A 21292-nucleotide genomic window follows, 5' to 3' on the forward strand; every position below is an offset into this window, starting at 1 on the left:
CGACATAGACGTAATTACGCCGTCGCCACGAACGGCCAGAGCCGTCGACAACAGCGGTGACTGTTGGTTTCTCTCTCTACCATCACCATCCACCTAACCAAAAGGTTCACAGCCAAAAACAGAGGACAACATTGCCCACCGCCGTGACAGACGTCCGAAACCGTCGGCAACGACAGACGATCGTCCAAATGTTCGTTCTTGCTATAGAACCACTGTTCAAGTAATTTGTCTCTAGATTCAATGTGGAGATAAGATCTAGATGGGTGAGAGAAACAATGTTAGTGGGTTTGTTGCAACAACATTTAAAAAGGACAGATGTGACATAAGCTGACATATTAAAGATGCTTTAAAAACTTGTAAATTATGCATGAAATGTAGGAGCAGTAGAACAGTAGTGAATTGTGAGTGTCTAGCCACTTTCAAATTAATATATATATAATTTCCTTTTTTTTTACTATGTGAGAGCTTTAGAAACAAACCGAACGTTGTCCTCAGGGAATTTAAGATGAATGACATATGATACACTAATATGATTTTTTATAAGTTCCAAAGCAAAGAATTTGGAAGGAAACAAGTGGAATAAATGGAACTTGCCACATTGGTGGTATATAAACCTTCAACTGGTTTATAAGGAGGATCAGTCCTTAGTTATCATTTTCCTTAGATGATAGGCATAAGTAAGACCTAAAGGGTGCGATCATCTAACCTGCACATATGTCATATGTGCGTGGAAAGTGGGGGCACTTGCACATAAGATTAAGATGTTTAGTGTGTGATCGCAAGGCACAAATGATTGCTTGATGATTTAATGCATTTTTGAGGAAGTCAATACTCATATTATTGTTGTAGCCTTTAACAAATAGACATGTTATATACAAGTATAGTACTAGTGGAGTTTTAAATTGATATTGAATTTAGCAAGTTGCATGATATCATTTAATTGACTGGCTTATCAGATGTGGATTTTTTATTGACAATGATTTTAGAAAGTTGCATAATATCACTTAATTGAATAACTTATAAGATGTTGATTTGAAAAAGGGTAAAGGGAATCAACTTGCACAAAGCATATATTCGATAAAATTGGGCAATGGTGACCTTAAGACGCAAATGATTAGTTGGTGTTTTAATGCATTTGGTTTTTTTGAACAACCAACAAAATTAATTTTATAAAAAAGAGAATAACCCGTACTAGCAGGCCACTAGACCCGGATTAAGCCCAATACACCAAAAATATAAACCACCAAAGATTCTTCCAACTCTAATTCTAAAAAAAAAAAAAAAAATACAATGTCACTCCCAAAAATCAAATCTAGTCGAATCATTCCATGAGAGGCTTGACTTCTTAGCCCTATTCTGAAGCCACAGAAAGTTAAGTCCTTTGATTTCACCAAATACACTTTCCAACTGAACCAGCTTCCCTTCAAACACCGCCTCATTCCTCGCCCTCCATATACACCACAAGGTAGTTAGGCATATCGCATGAAATACCTTTGCCTTGTCTTTAGGTATGTAAGCTTCCAAAAGGTCCCGAATTGAAAAGGCAAAAAAATTCGGTACCCGACACCAATTAGTAACCTTACCCCAAATTTCTTGTGCGAACCTGCAAGAGTTTAACAAATGTTCCGCCGTCTCCTCCTCCATACCACAAATCAGGCATACGACCGAATCAACCGCAACATTCCTCCTAGCCAACGAAACTAACAATGGGACCCTTTCCATTTCCGCTCTCTAAGCGAGAATCTCAAATTTTCTTAGTACAAAATGACTCCATGTGAACACAAACTCACTGACCGGTTCCCGCCCATATTCCAACCTCTTTTATAAACTTCTAACAGAGTATCAACTGCTTTCATCTAGACACCATGCCAAACTATCATCTCCATGTTGTAACTGAATAGGTTGGCACACAACCAACATGTTTATGAGCTGGTCAATCTCGGCGGCTGTAGATGGGGATCTTGTCTGATACAAAAAGGAAATTGGTTTGAGGTATTTTATTATATGTCGTGAATTGATTACAATGAGGATGACAACCATTATTTATATAATGCTACAATGAACTAAATATGGAAAAACAACTATTGATGGCTGTCAAATGGAAGAATGGAAACTTGTTAATTTCTCTTCTAAATTAAAGGGATATGATGTCATTGACCACCAATCTTGCTGATCCCATAAAATATTTTCTCAATCTTCTCTTTAACACTCCCCCTCAAGTTGAATTGTGGGATTTCCAAAATTCAACTTGTTCAGACACTCGTGTAAGGTTTTTTCGTTAACAGCTTTTGTTAAAATATCAGCAAGTTGGTCTTCTGACCGGACAAACGGAACTATGATGACCTTTGTTTCCAACTTTTCTTTGATGAAGTTTCGGTCAACTTCTATATGTTTCGTTCGATCATGTTGTACAGGATTTTCTGAAATTTGAATGGCGGCTGTATTTTCACTCATAATTTTGCTACTTTCTTGTGGTGGATATCCTATATCAGTTAGGAGCCTTCGTACCCATAGCACTTCAGTTAACCGCCTTGAAATCCCACGAAATTCAGCTTCTGCGCTTGAAAGGGCCACCACCTTTTGTTTCTTGCTTCTCCATGTAACGAGATTTCCACCTACCAAGGTAAAGTAACCTGATGTGGATCTTCGGTTGCCTTTATCTCCAGCCCAATCTGCATTGGTGTACAATTGAGTTTCTAGATTCCCATTGTGTTTGAACAAGACTCCATGTCCAGCCGTCCCCTTAAGATATCTTATAATTCTTAACACTGCTTCCATATGAGCAATTTGGGGTTGATGCATAAACTGACTTACAACTCCCACAACATATGCTATATCGGGTCGGGTATGTGAGAGATATATCAGCTTTCCAACCATTCGTTGGTATCTTCCTTTTTCAGCCATATCTGCTTTTTCCTCCATATAAAGTTTTTGATTTAAAATCATAGGAGTTTCTGCTGGTTTGCAATCAATTATACCGGCTTCTGCTAGTAAATCGAGAACATATTTCTTCTGGTGCATGAAGATCCCATGTTTTGATCTTAGAACTTCAATCCCAAGGAAATATTTGAGTCTCCCTAGGTCTTTCATTTCAAATTCTGTAAACAAGTTCTTCTTTAGTTTGGTTATTTCTTCTTTGTCATCTCCTGTAATAATCATATCATCAACATAAATTATTAGGCAGGTTATGAGATTGCCTCTACATTTGTGAAACAATGTATGATCTGAGTTACTTTGTTTGAACCCATAGTTTTTCATGGCTAAAGTAAACCTCCCAAACCATGCTCTAGGAGACTGTTTCAATCCATAGAGGGATTTCTTTAGATGACACACTTCTCTTTCTCCAAAATTGTCCGTGAATCCATGTGGAGCTTCCATATAAACTTCCTCCTTTAGCTCTCCGTGTAAGAAAACATTCTTCACATCAAACTGAAGTAAGGGCCATCCTTTATTTGCCGCTACGAAAAAAGAACTCTGATTGTATTAATTTTTGCAACTGGAGAAAAAGTTTCAGAGTAATCAATTCCGTATGTCTTTGTATAACCTTTAGCTACTAATCTAGCTTTGTATCTTTCAATAGTTCCATCGGGTTTGTATTTAATTGTAAAAACCCACCGACACCCGACAACTTTCTTCCTTTGAGGCAAGACACATTTCTACCATGTGTTGTTTTTTGTAAGAACTTTCATTTCTTCTTCCATTGCATCTTTCCAATGTTTTGATTTTAAGGCTTGTTCTACATTAGAAGGAATATCCTCAGAATACATAGATAAGGCAAAAGCCTTGGCTTCTGTAGATAGATTCCCTCTGGCTATGTTAGCCATTGGATATCTAGATCCCCTAGACTCCTTTTCTGGGGAATATCTTTTAGGTGGAACTCCCCGATTTGCTCTTGGTGGCAATACATATCTTTCTGATGTGTCTTCTTGTGTGGGAAAGCTTTCTTGTTCCTGCATACTCTCACCTTGCCCTGACGTGTTATTAGCAGTTTCAATGGGATCGGGTATAGGACAAGAATGAACATTACTTACCTCAGGCATCAGGTTGGGAGCGATTTCTTGGGTGACACTGACGCTAGGGTCTTCAGGTTGCATGGAGAAAGGAGGCTTATTTTGGGTACCGTTGTTCCTTCCTTCGTCGTATGTAACGTATCTCAACCAACTCAGTGTGTCAAGACATTCGCTCTCCCCCTGACCACCACTGTTTTGGGAGGCATAATAGTACTCAGTTTCAAGAAAATCACAGTTCATAGTAGTGAACATGTGTTTGGTTTTTGGATTATAGCATCGGTATCCTTTTTGAGTTATTCCATACCCAACAAAGACACATTTCTCAGCACACGGGTCTATTTTAGTTCTATTTGATTTTGGTATGTGAACGAAAACAGTGCACCCAAAAATTTGTGGTTCAAGAGTAAGAACAGATGGAGGTTTGGTATATTCGTTAAGAAATTGCAAAGGGGTTTTTGATTTTAGAATTTGAGTGGGAAGTCGGTTAATAAGATATGCGGCCGTAACAAGAGCTTCTGGCCAAAAAATCTTTCGAACTTGTGATTCTATTAGGAGAGCCCGAGTTATCTCTAACAGGATGCGGTTTTTTTGTTCCACGACACCATTTTGTTCTGGAGTATGAGGACAGGTGGTTTGATGAATTATCCCTTTAGTTTGGAAAAAGAATTTCATATCAGAATTAACAAATTCGCCTCCATTGTCAGATCTAAAAACCTGAACGTTTTTTTGAAATTGGGATTGGATCATGGTGTAAAAAATGATAAATTTATCCAAAACTTCAGATTTATTTTTTTAATAAATACACCCAGGTCATACGTGTGAAATCGTCCACAAATATAACAAAAAAATGAAAGTTTTGTCCCCCAATGTTTGGAGCGGGACCCCACACATCCGAGTGAATCAATGAAAAGGTAAGTCGACCCTTGTGTTATTTGGTTTGAATGTTTTTCGGTGACTCTTGGCTAACACGCAAGTTTCACAATGTGACTTACAATTGGAAAGAAATAACTTTGGAAATAAAAGATGCAAATAACCAGTGGATGGATGCCCCAGTCTCCTATGCCATAGACATGCTTCTCATTCTGTTGTTCCATGAGAGAGCATTACAGTACCACTTTGAGTCACCTCGTCCACTTAGTACAACCCTTGTCTTTCAGTGCCACGCCCAATTATCGCTCCCGTCCTGATATCCTGTAAAATACAAAAGGTGGGTTGCATGAGAACTGAGAAATTCAACTCCTTTGTTACATGAGTTATCGATAGAAGTTTATGTGATAAGGCGGGAACATAAAGACAATTAGAGAGCTTAAGTGTCGGTGGAATTTCAATAGTCCCCCCATTTTTTACATTCATTTTCTCTTCATTTGCCGTGCGTATATGTGATTTTGTTGGTTTAGTTGATGTGGCAAAATCTGATAAATCATAAGTCATGGTATCTGTGGCTCCATAATCAAATTTCCATGACTGTTCCCATCTCATATTATAATTTTGAGCCATATTTGCCAAACCACTAATAATAGAACCCCTTTTGCAATTTTGAAAATTTTCTTTTATAAAATAAACAAAAGTCATGATTTTTAATATTTCAGATTCTTCAGGGGTTGGTTTGTAAATATGTGAAAAATAATATGGGGGTTTCGAGACATTATCTCTCTCACCCCCTGTACCTGCGCTCATTGAAAAATATCCATCATCTTCATTTTCATTATGTGCCGCCGCCGCTATTCCGCCAAATCCGGTGGGATTTTTCCGATCAACACTGGTTTCGGCATTTTCTTTGTTGCTCGCAGAAGAGGAGGCTTTGCCTCTTTCCGGTCCGAGATTCTTGGTGCCCTTCTTGTGGCCATCAGCCCACCAATCGGGGTAACCGATGAGCCGAAAACACTGCTCTTTGGTATGTTTTGTCATGCCGCAATGATCACATTTCAGATGTGTTTTATCCTCTTTGCCCGACGACCCAATTTTTTTTCCTTCAAACCGACGGTGCCCATTCGTTACGAACCCTTATCCTTCTGTTTCGGTGGCAATTAAACCCGCCACTATGCCCCGTGTGTCATTGATAGTTGCTCCCAGAATACTTTGGTGAGCGGCTTCTTTACGAACAGCGGCGTATGCTGCCTCTGCAGAAGGGAGAGGTTCCAACAGGAGTATTTCCCTTTTAATGGGTACATATCTCCGGTCTAGGGCATTTAGAAATTGAAAAAGTTTTTGTTCTGACCTGATTTTTGAGTATGTCTTGATGTCTTCTGGACATTTCATGGGATTTGGATCAATCCTATCGATCTCTCCCCATATCCCCTGTAGCGTGATCCAAAAAACCTCAAGAGAACTGTCATTTTGTTTGATGTCGTTAGCCTTGACATGAAGGTTGAATGTCTGTAATTTGTCTATCCCGCTGCTGTAAGTGACCGCCAGAGCATCCCACAATGTTTTCGTAGTGGGATACTCGGTTAGGTTGCCTGCGAGTGCAGGTTCGATATTTTGAATGAGCCATGAAAAAACAATTAGATCTTCTTGTTCCCATTGCTCATATTCTTCACTGTTTTGATCCGGAGGATCCGAGGTAAGGTGTGACAACAGGGTCTTGGATTTTCCGCCTATGGCGACTCGGATTATTCGGGTCCATAGCGCGTAGTTTTGATTGTTGAGTTTGAGATTGATTTGGAGATTTTCGGATAGCTTTGGGTTTTGAGGTTGGGAATTAAGGCCACGTTTTAATAAATTTGCAAGTTGTTGTAATAAAACAGAACCTGAGTTACCGTCTCCGGACATGGCAGCTCGGTTTAGAGTTATCGGGTTGGATCGATTGAGAAGAAAATTAAAAGGTATATGATGAGCAAGCATTCTTTGATACCATGATGCAAAAAGGAAATTGGTTTGAGGTATTTTATTATATGTCGTGAATTGATTACAATGAGGATGACAACCATTGTTTATATAAAGTTACAATGAACTAAATATGGAAAAACAACTATTGATGGCTGTCAAATGGAAGAATGGAAACTCGATATTTGCTCTTCTTAAATAAAGGGATATGATGTCATTGACCACCAATCTTGTTGATCCCATAAAATATTTTCTCAATCTTCTCTTTAATATTGTCCACCCCCACGTACCACATACTTCCCCAGAATACATCACAAGCCGATACGATACCGTACACCATTTTTTTTTTCTAACGCAAACAACAACGTGAACCGAACCTGAAACGAACTTACACCACACCAAATATCTATCCAAAATAGCATACCTCTACCATCCTTCACAACATGTCGAATCAATTTTCTGAATTCAATCCCAAATTGGTTCAGATCACGTGAAATATTGACAGTGCTCCTCTAGTGCCCCGACATGGAGATCTTAAAAGGAATGCTAGACCATGATCTATCCGAGTAGTGTGCAACCCATATGCAATTCCGCCACAAACCGTTCTTCTCTTTCTTAAACCTCCACCACCATTTCGATAGCATTGCTAGATTAGCATAATTTAAATATCTGACCCCGAGCCCCTTTTCTTTAATGGTGCCTTCACTTTATTCCATGCCACCTAATTAATTTTCACTTCTTCGTCCGATCCTCCCCAAAAGAAAACACGGCGAATCCGATCAAGCTTCTCTAGCACCCCATCTGGAGCTTTGTACAAAGAAAAATAATACGTCGGTATGGCATTTAAAACTGATTTATGATAGTTACTCTTCCTCCAATTGACAATCTCTTGGCTTTCCACAATGACAAACACTCACAAAACAAATTCACAATCGGATCCCATGCCTCCAAACGATGCATATCCCCCCCCACCCCACTTGTAGTCCTAAATACTTAGATGGAAATTCCCCAACTCGACATTTCAATACAGTGGCCAATCATGTTCCCCCACCTTAACCCCATAAACCCATTCACTTAGATCAGCAGCTTCAATAAACTCATTAAAAGCAGCCGCATACGATGCCACAAACTCTGAATTTTGACATTCGGTCATCTCCCGGGCCTCATTAAAATCCGATCTATTGACCAACGCAACCATAATAGTTCTTACGACAATCTCCTCCTCTCGCTCGGATTGTTAGGCGCATAAACATTAATAACTTTTAACACCCTTCCCGTTGCTTTAATAATTCCTTTAACTACCAAGAATAGTGTGTGTCTAATAACACCATTTTTAATAAAAAAAATGAGGGGTCCCAGACACACATGCGACCTCCCGATCTACCCACAGTCCCGGCTGACTCGTAATCAAATACCCCTCTTCCCCATATTTGACTGACTTGGAAATAAAGTGTACTAACCAGTTTCGTTCCTGAATTACGACAAAATGAGCCCCATGGCAAGTCTTCAGGCCCGGATCCAGTTTGATTGTCACACCCCGACCAAAGGCGGAACATGTCGAGGCGTAACGTATTGATTGGACAGTAGCTCAAAAGACACTAGATAAAGCGACAATAAATATTTAATATCATTAACATTAAACACGTACAAAAATTCAATAATTATAACAATTACATCATATTCTTGTATGTTGAATAATATCCTAAGGTCAAACTATTGTCTTCCCATTTGAATAATATCAACTACTTGTACCTGTAACATGTATGAAAATAGAGTTTGTCAACACGAATCTTGGTGAGAATACATAAGTTTTAATTTTTACATATATATATATATATATATATAGATAAATCACAATTCATATGTATATGATGAATATTACAATTCTTTTAAAAATGTAAACAACTAAATAGATGTGGACTCGTTCTTATTGATACAAAATCAAAGTACTTATGTAAATGTATGATCATACTAGATGAGGATAGATAAGGATGAGATACCAACCACCAAACATAAATAAACAATTAAGCACATAGAGCATTATCATAGATCATGCAATAATCGCACATAAACATATATTGAATTGTGTTGTGAATAGATAAATAAGTAAAAATGAGTAATTTAAATAGGGTATACATGCCACCCCTAAAAATTAAAAGATGAAAAGGGGGGGGGGTATGTAAACTCATCTTAGAGAATAAGAAAATGAATAAATACGTTAAGATTGGTAGGAGAATAAGCGTCGCGCTCTAGAGGTTGCAAAGTCAAATCCTAACAAGTGTAATAACGGGAAATACTACAAATTAACAGATGGACTAAAGAGAGAAACGAGATATGAACGGGTAGTGAGCATATAGCATATTTTATTTAAAGTTTAAGATTAAAAAAAAATTCTTATAAATTAATATTGCATAAAATATAACTGTTTATAAAATATTCGTACTTATATTATTAAAGCGGTAACAATATATATTTATGAAAATGCCATTTGTTTATAAATTACTTAGCCAAATTATTATGTAAAATAATATCATATACCTTAATTTAGGTATTCTAAATAAACAAAATCCTTTTAAATATTCATTACAAAAATCTTAATAAACTTTTAATAACTATTATACATATATTTATATACATATAGATATACGTATATCTATCTAGTTTTTTTAACCGAGATTCAGAAAACAACTAGTCATTATGTTGGTTTTATTAAGATATAAATTATTTATCATTTATTAAGGTTTTAATTCATTAGAATTGATTATTTTAACAAAATACCAAAAAAATAAAGGCAAAACGAGGTGGCAGGTGGTCGAACCCGCGACCTCCACCTCGGGATTCAAGTGTCTTAACCAGTTGAGCCATCCAACATCTTGCAACAATACCCAGAACCCAAATAATATAAACATAACAAACATCAACAGATTTGGCTAAGAACCCTAACGAATTCAACCGATCCATATATGTTAATGTTTATCCAACAAGCCTTAGGGCTTTTAATCAACACAGTAACGCGATTCTAACCATGTATACAATTACCTCTAATAACGATCAGAGGTGGGTGAACGAGATCAAGAATGATGGCCAACGGTTTAGTGATGAAAGAACGAGTTATAAGGAGTGAACTGGTCTAATTAAGTATAGGGGTTTAGGTCGTGATAGCTTGAGTGAGTTATGGACGAGTTTAATTGAAATATAAACAAGTTTATATAGGGTTTTAGGAATCGAATGGTCCGCGGTTCGTTTTTGGCATTGAGCTGTCAATTGGTTGTTGATTAACACAATTAAGGTATGATTTGGACGCGTTTTTGATCACTTAACGTTTATACAAAGTCAATTCCGTGATTCCAGACCTTAATCGTGGGTCATGAAGCAAAAAAAAGTGTTGGCATATTGTTCGTCCTTGACGGTGGGAGGGAAGAAGAGAAAAAGAGAAAAAGAGAAAATAAATAAATAATATTTATAATTTGCATATTGATCCTTGATGTTTGAGTGTGGAGACATAAGTGATAAAAAGAAATGTTAGAGGGTGGTTTTCGGGTTTTAAATTTGATGAATGTTACAGTATTCAAAACTTTTTGAAAATTTCGTTTCGAAATTATAGAAAAACATAACATAATGAAAGAAGGTAATTGTCAAGAGATTATATATATATATATATATATAAAATATAACACAGATCTTTAGATGACCCATATAATGCTACAAACGAAAGACATGATAAGGACACTTATATATAGGATGTACCAACGGCGTATCCACCATACTCTTATCACATCGATATTTGTACCGTTACCCAAAATCACCCTAGGTTCCGAGTTATGACGCACAACCGTATTCACCATGAGTTCCATGCGAGGATTTCGATAATTATGCGTGAACTCATACTTATTTAGATCGTCGCATGATGCACATGGTTCGTCCCGTTGTGCGGGTTTGAAAACATGGGTAAAACAAAACTCCCTTTTTTTTATATTTAAATAGAATCATTTGATCAAGAGCAATGAACATATATATAAATATGAGAAATTTAATGATCATAAATAACTAGTAAATAATCTTGAGAATAATAACAATAATAATAATAATAATAATAATAATAATAATAATAACAATAACGAAGTAGTTGGAGTTAACCATCGAAAGTAATAATGACAAAATAGATAAAGGAAAATTTGAAATTATATAAGTGATTTACACAAACGATGTAGAGAATATACTTGAGATGACAACAAAATTCACGCAATAATAAATAGGTTCACGCAACAAACGAATCACAGGGCTTATGAATATAATAATATATGAGGTTTGAAACCAAGATTATAAAATCGATGAGATGAGGCAAGAGTACCATAAGAAGGTGGTGAGTTTGGAAGGTTTGGGTAGCCATGTATTAGATATCGAAATAAAATTTGTACATATGACTCCTATTAGATAACTATGTACAACACATGTTCATAGCCCCAATTTCCAAACCGTTTGTAGGAAATCGGTCATAGGTAGTTTATGATACAAATACGGGACTATTAGATAACTATGCACATCACCATGCACATAGTCCCGGTAAATAACCGGTCATAGACCACTTAAATCATGATAATAAATTGTGTAACAATAAATAGTGCAATAAACAACAAGATGAATAAATGAGAGATTGAATACCATTATAAATAACCATAATTTTTATTCGTAATAAAACTGGAGATTTAATGAAGTTAATATATTAGATTTAAATGATAAGAACTAAATAAAAGAAACGTCTTTTGCATAGCCTGTCTTCATAAAGGGTTAGGCTTAGACTTGGGAACCGTTGATGTAACACACTTGTCCTTGAGCACCTTGAGTAGGTTGGTTAACTTGATGTTGGTTGATTGGGATATGGTTGACTTCAGTTGGTTGAATGGGTTGGGCTTGAATTGCTTGGATCGGTTGAGCTTGGATTGGTTGAAGTTGATTTACTTGGGCTTGGTAAGCTTGATATTGAGTGGCTTGAGTTGGGTAGGATTGAATTTGGTTCATGTGTGCTAGTCTTGGGCATGCATTGCGATAATGGCTAGGGTCTCCAAAATTGTAACAAGCTCTAATAGTTTTGGGTGCTTGAGTAAGTGGTTGAGTATAAGGTAAAGTTTGGGGTTGGGTAAGAGGTGAGACAAATGGTTGCATCATGAGTTGGTTGCGTTCACGGCATGTGGTAAAGATGTGACCAAATTGATTGCAATGGGTGCATTGTCGACAATTGGGTTAGGCGAATGGTGAAAGTTACACGTATCACATAATGGGTGGGGACCTGTGTAGGGCTTCTTTGTGGGTTGGGCTTGTGATTGGGCCAATACATAGTTTTGGGAATTGGACTTTCTTTTATTGTTGCGGTAATGAGGAGAGTTATTTTGCTTGAAGGGTTCGGGCTTATAAGACTCAGTTTTGGAAGATTCGAGCTTGGGTTCTTCGGTGGGCTCGGATGCAGGCTTATTATTGGGCTTCTTGGAATTTTTCCGCGTCAAGGTCCCGGCCTTAACGTGGTTTTCGGTGAGTGTAACACCCCGTAACCGCAGCGGAAACGTAAACGGGATGCAACAGACACCTCTGATATCAACCACATTGTTTATAAAGAAAACTGAATGCATTAATATACTTCAAATTACATTATCTTGTATTCCATTATCGTCTAGGTGATACACACATCATACAATACGATACATAATTCTATTTATTATAATGTATCCTAACAGTCCGCACGCAAATCTTACACACATCAAGCACTTAGCACGTAAGCAATCACTTCATCTTAGTTGTACTTGAAAAAGCATGTGAGAAAACGGGTCAGCTACGAATAGTTGGTGAGTTTCACAATTTGAGTAAACCATGATAAATCCATATCAAAATATAATATTATCTGGGGATATTGTTAACCCAGTACTGTACTCATTCCGGGGGCAATGTTAACCCAGAAACATGATGTAATTATGCTGAGCCCACAAGCGAAACCTCTGTCTGGGGACACTGTTAACCCAGTACAGTACTCATTCCGGAGACAATGTTAACCCAGAAACACTTCTAGGGACATCTGAGGACACTGTTAACCCAATACTGTACCCATTCCGTACGATTCCCGTATAATCAAATATTTATAAATACACGCAAATCCATGCGTTCAGTATGTACTTAAACATTTTATTAGTAACATGCTTTCCGCCCCGGGAAAATATTTGAAATCTATTCAGAAAAAGGGGCTCGTGAAACTCACCTTAGCACATGCAAGCAGGTAACAACAATCATTATCAGTTAACACGTCCAATCTGTAATATGATCCCTACGATCGTTACTATACACTCATTATTAATATAACTTTAACCGCGTTAACCGGTACATCTGGGGACACTGTTAACCCAGTACTGTACCCGTTCCGGGGGCAATGTTAACCCAGAACACTTCTCCGGACTCAGATTGTGATTTCGTTTAGAGTTCAATGGTCAAAATCATTATTAATCGTTTTTCTCGTTTTGCGTGTCTAGCACGGTTATCCGTTTTTACGTTTCAAAAATGAGTTTGGTCACACACGACCCGAAAATAGTTGTTGACTGATAATTTAGTTAGAGTTGTGAAATTTGAGCTCGGTTTAGACGCCCCGATTGGCCGCGGGACCCGTTTCCGTCTTTAGCGTACCGGAAACTGTTAAATCGGACAAAAATTACTCAAATCATCCGAATTTTTTTCGGATGATTTATTTTTACTTGTTTAACTCATTTATATGAAAATAGTTCATTTTTAGGGTTTTTATACACCAGTCAGCTCGCTTAAGCGAACTTCACCGGTTTACGCGTTTTAACTTTAAAAGTTTGATAATTAGCACAAATAATTATCCGTTTAATCTCGGATCTTGAAATTTTGCACCAATCACTTTTTGACAGTGGGGAATTTTATAAAAATATTTCCAGAATTAATTTTTATATTTAATATTTATTTATCTATTTTTAAACACCATTTAAACACTAAATATGTCGTAAATACCAACCGATCTTAGAAAAATCCCAAATTTTTCCTGGATGTCCCCTGCCATCCACATAGTCCCCTGTAATTTCTCCAGAACCAAAATCTTCCTTTACATGCCATTTTCACTAAAACCGAGCTAGTAAACCCTAGATCTTGTTTACCGAAAAGCCTTCTTAGACTTCTTCAACTGACCCCAAATTTTGTGTGTGACTTATACATGATATAAAAAGCTTATCTACAATTTTCCAGAATTTTTCATGATATTTCATTATTTTTAACCATTTTTGGCCAAAACCGAGCATTAAATTCACCAAATATTCATCCTTTATCCAAAAATTACCAAAAATTCACAGAACTCATATTTTCATATGTAGAACATCCCTGTAAAATTTCATGACCCAACTCTAAACCATCAAAAATCTGTCCCAAAACACATACACCGAACATAACCGAATATACCTTTCGTTTTCCGCCACTACAAGCTACAAACTCGTCTTTCCGCCTTATCTACCACTAAATACAGAACCTACAACCAACATACCACAATACCAAGCAAGTTACGCTCACGATCAAGCCTCTTACACTATAGTTTCGATTATGATTCAAAAACAAAGATTTAAACCGTAAAAATTCGTTTTTGGTTCGTTTAACTCCTTTCTTGGACCAAGATCCCTTGTATAACCCGTATACATCACTTGATCATGCAAGAATCGGTTTTCATCATTGAAACCTCATTTTCTTACAAACCAACTCAAGAAACGAAGATGGAAACGTGATTAACTCGATTTTTTACCTTGTTTTCTTGCTAAAAACTCTCGGTTTTGGATCATGATCTTGAGAGGATTCATGGATTGTTGAATGCTTGTTTGGAAAAAAGAAAATAAAGGATAAGGGGTTTCCCCCCCATCCGATCGGAATTATGTGGGGGTGGGGTGGGAACCACCTCTTCATTCTTGGCCACTCATTTGGATATCGGATATCCGGATAATGTTTTGGATAATCTGGTTCAGTTCGTTTTCGGTTAAATGTTTAATTCGGCTTAAAACGAGGCTAAAACGGTCGTTTTTCGGCTTAAAAATGAAATTTATATAAAACCGATTTAAAAACTTTAAAAACTTAAACCATGACATTTATTAACTTAAAACATCATATCATTAATTATCGCGCATCTTTTTCGGCTTGATCGATCATCTCTTGCTCGGTTTGGTATTAAAGGTTTCGTTTAACACACCGACGTACTATTAAATCGAAATCCTTTTTCTGTGCTTTAATCCACTTATCCCGAAGCTTTAATACTTCGTAACATCACTAAATATCATATATCTCGTCTATAATTGAACACTCGATTCGTTCGGGTTTCAATAACTATCGATCGATTAATCGCATATTCAATACGATGAATTATATATTCACGTACAATCAATACAGTGAACCATGTATTCTCGTATAATTACCATGGTAACTCATGTACCCGACATAAAATATGACGTAACTATCGTCTACCGGTTAGGGTATCCCTGGTTTCGTCGGAATCGTTACATTCTCCCCCCCTTAAGAAATTTCGTCCTCGAAATTTTACACGCCCACTATCCCCTTTCGAGAGAAAGGTGGGGGGTTTTTCCTTCAGAATTCACCCTCGCGTTACCAGGTATAATCTGGTCCTCGCTGTGAATTCCACTTAATCTTAATCAATAAAGCTTGGTATGTCCAAACTGTTTAGTTTTCCCGTCTACTATCTCTACGGAATTAGTTATGATATCAAGCATGTCTTCTATGAGTACCTCTATTACTAGTACTTTCGTTGCCTCATCGCTTAGGCACTTTTCAATCCGTATACATGGCAAAACATTATGTATAGTACTTAGCCCCTGGAGTACTTTAATCGATAAACTACATGACCAATCTTGGAGATAGTCTCATGAGGTCCTGTATATTAAGGAGCTATTTTCGGTTTTGCCAAACCTCATATCACCTCTCTAAGGTGATGCCTTAAAAATACCTTGTCACCTCTTTCCGGCGACAATGGTTTCCTTTGAATGTTGGCATAAATCCTTTGCCAATCTCGCGCTGCTTTCAACTTATCTTAAATATTATAAATCCGATTGGTTGATTCTCGAATCAATTCAAATCTTATGGCTTGATTGACGCCCATTTTCAATTTAACAAATTGGTGATAAATACTTCACCCATAGAAAGCTTCAAGCTCTTGATGCTTCCTTCCCCGCCTTCCAATATTGGAAGTAGGATGACTATTTCGATCTGAGATAATTGAAAATGGTACTCCACGACGAGATACCATTTCACCAACATGAATTTGGGCGAGAATTCATTGTGGTAATCGACATGGATTGGGATGAAATGTGAGGATTGGTTAATCGATCCGCGATTACCCAATTTACCTCATGCCTTTGATATATCTTGGGGATTTGCGTCCCGAAACCCATTGTAATTTATTCCCACTATCATTGGCGAATTTTCTGTCGTTGTGGCGTTCCCAAGGGTTTTCGGTATGCAGCCTTATCTCTTGCATAACATAAATTTTCACCAACATACGTAACCATATCTTTCTCCACACTCGGTCATTAACAAAATCCTTTCAGATGTTCGTATCATCAATAGACTAATCCGATCCCGGATGTATGGAATATTTCGATCTATGCGCTTCGTCCATGATTAATTCACGAAGGTCATGGAGGGTCGGGATCCAAACCCGATTTTTGAAGTAGAGAATTTCGTCCACGCGCTGTTCGACATTCTTCTCATTGCCGTAAAGCTCCTCCCTTTCCAATTGTTCCTCTCTCAACGCCTCACGTTAAGCGACTCGAATTAGGTCCGAAAGGTTCGACTGAACTATCATCCCCAGCGCTCGCACTCGCAATGACTTAACCCGACCTTTCCTACTCAAGGCATCGGCTACGACGCTAGCCTTGCCGGGGTGATAACGGATGTCACAGTCATAATCGCTTAACAACTTGACCCATCTTCGTTGCCTCATATTCAGTTCTTTCCGATCGAATATGTGCTGCAAACTTTTATGATTAGTGAAGATGGTGCACTTCGTACCGTGGAGATAATGTCTCCAGATTTTAAGTGCGAAGATAACCGCTCCCAGTTCTAAGTCATGAGTAGTGTAATTTTTCTTGTGTACTTTTAACTGTCGGGAAGCATGGACTATAACCATATTATTCTGCATTAACACGCATCCTAACCCTCTACGCGATGCGTCACAATACGCAACAAAACCATCGTCTCCATCGGGGAGACTTAAAATCGGCGCTCGGCACAATTTTAATGGTTTCTACCTTATTTGGGTCTATGTGAAATCCTTGTTGCTTTACAACATGACCAAGGGATTATGCCTTCTTTATTCAAAATCACATTTCGAAAACTTAGCGTACAACTCTTCTTTCTTTAACACTTCCACAATTTTCCTTAACCGTCGTTCGTGCTCTTCTTTACGTTGCGAATATATCAAAATATCATCAATGGATGCTATGACAAAATAAAGTTTACAGACTCGGTTCATGAGTTCCATGAACACTGCCTGCGCATTTGTTAGCTCGAACGGCATGAATAAGAATTCATAATGGCCGTAGCGAGTCCGAAACGCTGTTGTTGCAACGTCTTCCTCTTGGATTTTTCATTTGGTGATAACTATATCTAAGATCAATTTTCTAAAAAATAAATCGCCCCTTGCAGTTGGTTAAATAGATCATTTACTTCGAAGAAGTGAATACCTATCCTTGATCGTCATTTTATTCAATTCTCCCTAATCAATACATATCCTAACACTTCCGTCCTTCATTTCCCAATTAAAACTGGTGCACCCCATGGTGACTAACTAGGTCGTATAAAACCTTATCCAACAATTCTTGTAACTGATTGGATAATTCTTGCATCTCGGACGGTGCAAGTCGGTAGGGTGCTTTAGCAACAGGTCCAGCTTGAGGCATTAAATTGATTCTGAATTCGACCTGTCGGGTTGGCGGTAACCCAGGAAGTTCTTCTGGGAAAACTTCTGGATATTTACGTATCACCGAAACATCTTCTATTTGTTTTCTTTTAAATACTTTGGCAATCGCGTTTGTTAAATACACCACGTTTTCTTGTCGTAAATATTATAGCATCTCAAGATGAGACTAGAGTGGTAACATAATACCGTACACTTTTCTCTGTATCTAATCGCTTCATCGTCCGAAGGAGAGCTTCTAATCATCTTCTTTTCATATTTGATTTCAGCTTCATGTTGAGTTAGCCAATCCATGTTAACTATTACATCAAAACTTCTTAACTTTACTTGTCGTAGGTCAATAAGGAAAGGATTAATCGTTCCGAATAATAGGGCAATTCCGAACAATTTAGTTAACCATTAGGGATTCACCGTTAGCGATTCTACAGTATAGGGTTCTATAGTTTCACTAATCGGTATCTTTCCAAATGATAGGAGGTTAACAGGAACTAACTTCTATCGACGACCATAACAATATCGCTGAAGCCCATTGATTTAAAACTACAACGTACTTAATACCACCTTTGGTTCATGACGTGCTTTATTCGAATTACTCACAAAGGCACGGCTCCTTGCTTGATCAGAGGTTGATGCTTGTCATGAGGTTCGTCTTCCAACGACACCTTGGTTCAATTTTGGGCAATTTCTCTTGAAACGTTCTGTACTGCCACATTCATAGCAAGTACAACTGTTTGGCATAATTTGATTTCTTTGGATGGATTATTATTGAAGTTGTTGGGTTCGGAGTGGTTGTACACGAATGGGTTGGGGTTGCCGGTTCACATGGCTTCAATTGGTTCTACAATTGGGGCATTACTTCCATCTTTACCACACCTGTGGCCTACTATCACTCGACATTCTTCTTCCTGCCGATAACCATATTTTCCACATTTAGGGAAGGACCCTTCATGCGGTTCATGTTTTCACACCAGAACTAGTCTTGGTATAATTCTGGATTGTAGGGCATACCTACTTATTCACAAGTCTATTTTGCACTATACCTTTATCATTTCTCTTCTTTAGCACTCGACATCTCACCTAACATCCTTCCATTCCGCTTCCCATAAAGTCGAATATATCAATGCTGGCTTGTGACTCAACCCTTCCAAATGTTGTATATTTTACAGGGTTGACTATACTCCTTATCGATGGAGTTAGTCCCAATATAGCGCTCAATTCGCTTAGTTTCAGGAGTAATTAGCCATGTTACCAGACATGACAATTCCTTCAAACGATTAGCGTGTTCTATGTGATCAGCACACAACATTTCTATCTTCCATAACTCAGTTTCCAATCTCTGAACTTAATTATTCGAATAAAAGTGCTCTAGCACAAGAATTTTAAATTCCGACCATATCATCTGAGTAATAATTTTCTAACTGTAATTTTGTACCATCGTGTTCCATCACGATACAACATAATCTACCAACATATCTGTAGCATATTTCACTACACAATGTTCTAGACTCTTACCAATATCCTTAACCATTTCGATCTTTTCTATCCACTCGCTAATCTATTCCTCCCTTTACCATCAGTGGACTATTAATAATTTTCTTAACACAACCAATAAACATATCATTCATACCGGATCTAATTCATTACGACTACCATTCATGTTTAGTTTATAACTAATACTTGTAGTCGTAACAGTATTCGGTGGTACAATATCACTCTTAGTAATAACACTAAGAATTGAAATATTCATAATCATGTGATTGCTCGATCTATAATTCTGCGATCACATTTGCATCAACACTAGCAGTGATCTGTGATACGACATTCGGTATCATCATCTGCTATCTTTGAGCAATCAACTGAATCATATCAATCTCCATCATTGGAGTTACTCTCTTTATGTCATTCTGCCGTACTCATCCCGTACGCAGTAATCAATACTAATCTCACCGTATAACTCGTTACCAGCTCAATCATAACAGCAGGTACACATACACACCAAATATTATCATACATATTACACATACCAGTATCTAGTATATAAGTCCCACAAGTATAATAACATATGGACTTAACCTGACGTCGGTTAACGTTTAAATATGTTTCATAATCCTTGTCACCAACTGACATATAGATCTTTCTCAACAAAGGTTAATGTTTAATATACTTGATTTCAATATCCTTCTGCATGTCAGCATAACCGATACATGCTCACCGTGAGCACCAAACGATTACGTACCATGGAGTTGTAATATCCGTGTCTATTCGTATATCCGGCATACACGGTATACCACCTACGAACGAATAACCAACTATCCTATAATGATTTCAACACCTCTTTGTGTATGGGTAATCATTCTATTCGAGTATACATGGGTATAGGCATCTAACGGATGTAAGGTTAACATAGGGAGTTGCAAGGTTTAAGGTAATCGCGCAACATGGGTTGCCTTCAAATATTATTAATTACTATTAGGGGAAACTCTATCACTTGCTCAGTCAATGTCCTCAGGCGTTCTAGGTTTGCTAAAATCAGTAATTCTCGATCTGGATGTGGTATGTCTCATATGTTTGAGAGTGAGCAATACATATATATATTTCTATATTATTTTTATCTGCTAATTTATTATCTATTTTATTATTATTATTTTATTTTTATTTTAATGGAACAAGAATGGGTTCAGGTACAGGTCCGTCCGTACGTGAGGGTCGGCGGTTCGGGTGAACATATGGGGTTATTAGGATATACGGTACCGGTGTTGGTACGGTATGGGATTTATCAATTTTGGTTGGGAGTGACGGTTACTAGATATTTCTGGTTAATGTCAAACAGGAGATCTAACTTGGTACTATCATAACTATAGCCCGATAAGTCAGACTTATAATCAACCGATGCTCTAGAAATTTCAGCATCCTCGGTACTTTTTTTATTTCATCCCCCGGTTCCTTATCCGGGTCCCATTTCTCAATACATGTACCCACAAGATATGTACATATATATATATACACATTAGCACGTATAAATAATATTATATACTTTACACATATGTTGCCATTTTCACCTATTAATGTACCCCGTGACTTCCCCTGAATTCCCTCGTGCAGACAAGTCTGTTATTATGTTCCGGACCATAATAACTCACTTGTCCATCCAAGTTCATCCAGATCTCGTCACCATATAAATTATTAGTTGATATTCAGATCCTATAATACTTGAGCTACTGGTTATATTTTAGGTATCTTTTAAAGACATCCTAATTCTTTATAACCAATGGCTCTGATACCAACTTTTGTAACACCCCGTAACCGCAACGGAAACGTTAACGGGATGCAACAGACACCTCTGATATCAACCACATTGTTTATAAAGAAAACTGAATGCATTAATATACTTCAAATTACATTATCTTGTATTCCATTACCGTCTAGGTGATACACACATCATACAATACGATACATAATTCTATTTATTATAATGTATCCTAACATTCCGCACGCA

The 21292-nt window shown here is 37.4% G+C and overlaps 2 protein-coding genes across 2 annotated transcripts; both read right to left on the minus strand.

Annotated features, from left to right (window-relative positions):
* Positions 1-1293: 1293 nt before the first annotated feature.
* On the minus strand, positions 1294-1722 carry LOC143563469 (uncharacterized). Its single transcript, XM_077051002.1, has one exon. The coding sequence runs from the start codon at positions 1720-1722 to the stop codon at positions 1294-1296; it is 429 nt and encodes a 142-aa protein (XP_076907117.1).
* Positions 1723-6014: 4292 nt separating this feature from the next.
* LOC143563470 (uncharacterized) lies at positions 6015-6782 on the minus strand. Its single transcript, XM_077051003.1, has one exon. The coding sequence runs from the start codon at positions 6780-6782 to the stop codon at positions 6015-6017; it is 768 nt and encodes a 255-aa protein (XP_076907118.1).
* Between the last annotated feature and the right edge of the window lie 14510 nt (positions 6783-21292).

This window comes from Bidens hawaiensis, unplaced genomic scaffold (assembly GCF_021521415.1).
Source record: "Bidens hawaiensis isolate Kalapana, Puna unplaced genomic scaffold, B.hawaiensis_p1.1 tig00021492_1, whole genome shotgun sequence".
Lineage (NCBI taxonomy): Eukaryota > Viridiplantae > Streptophyta > Magnoliopsida > Asterales > Asteraceae > Bidens > Bidens hawaiensis.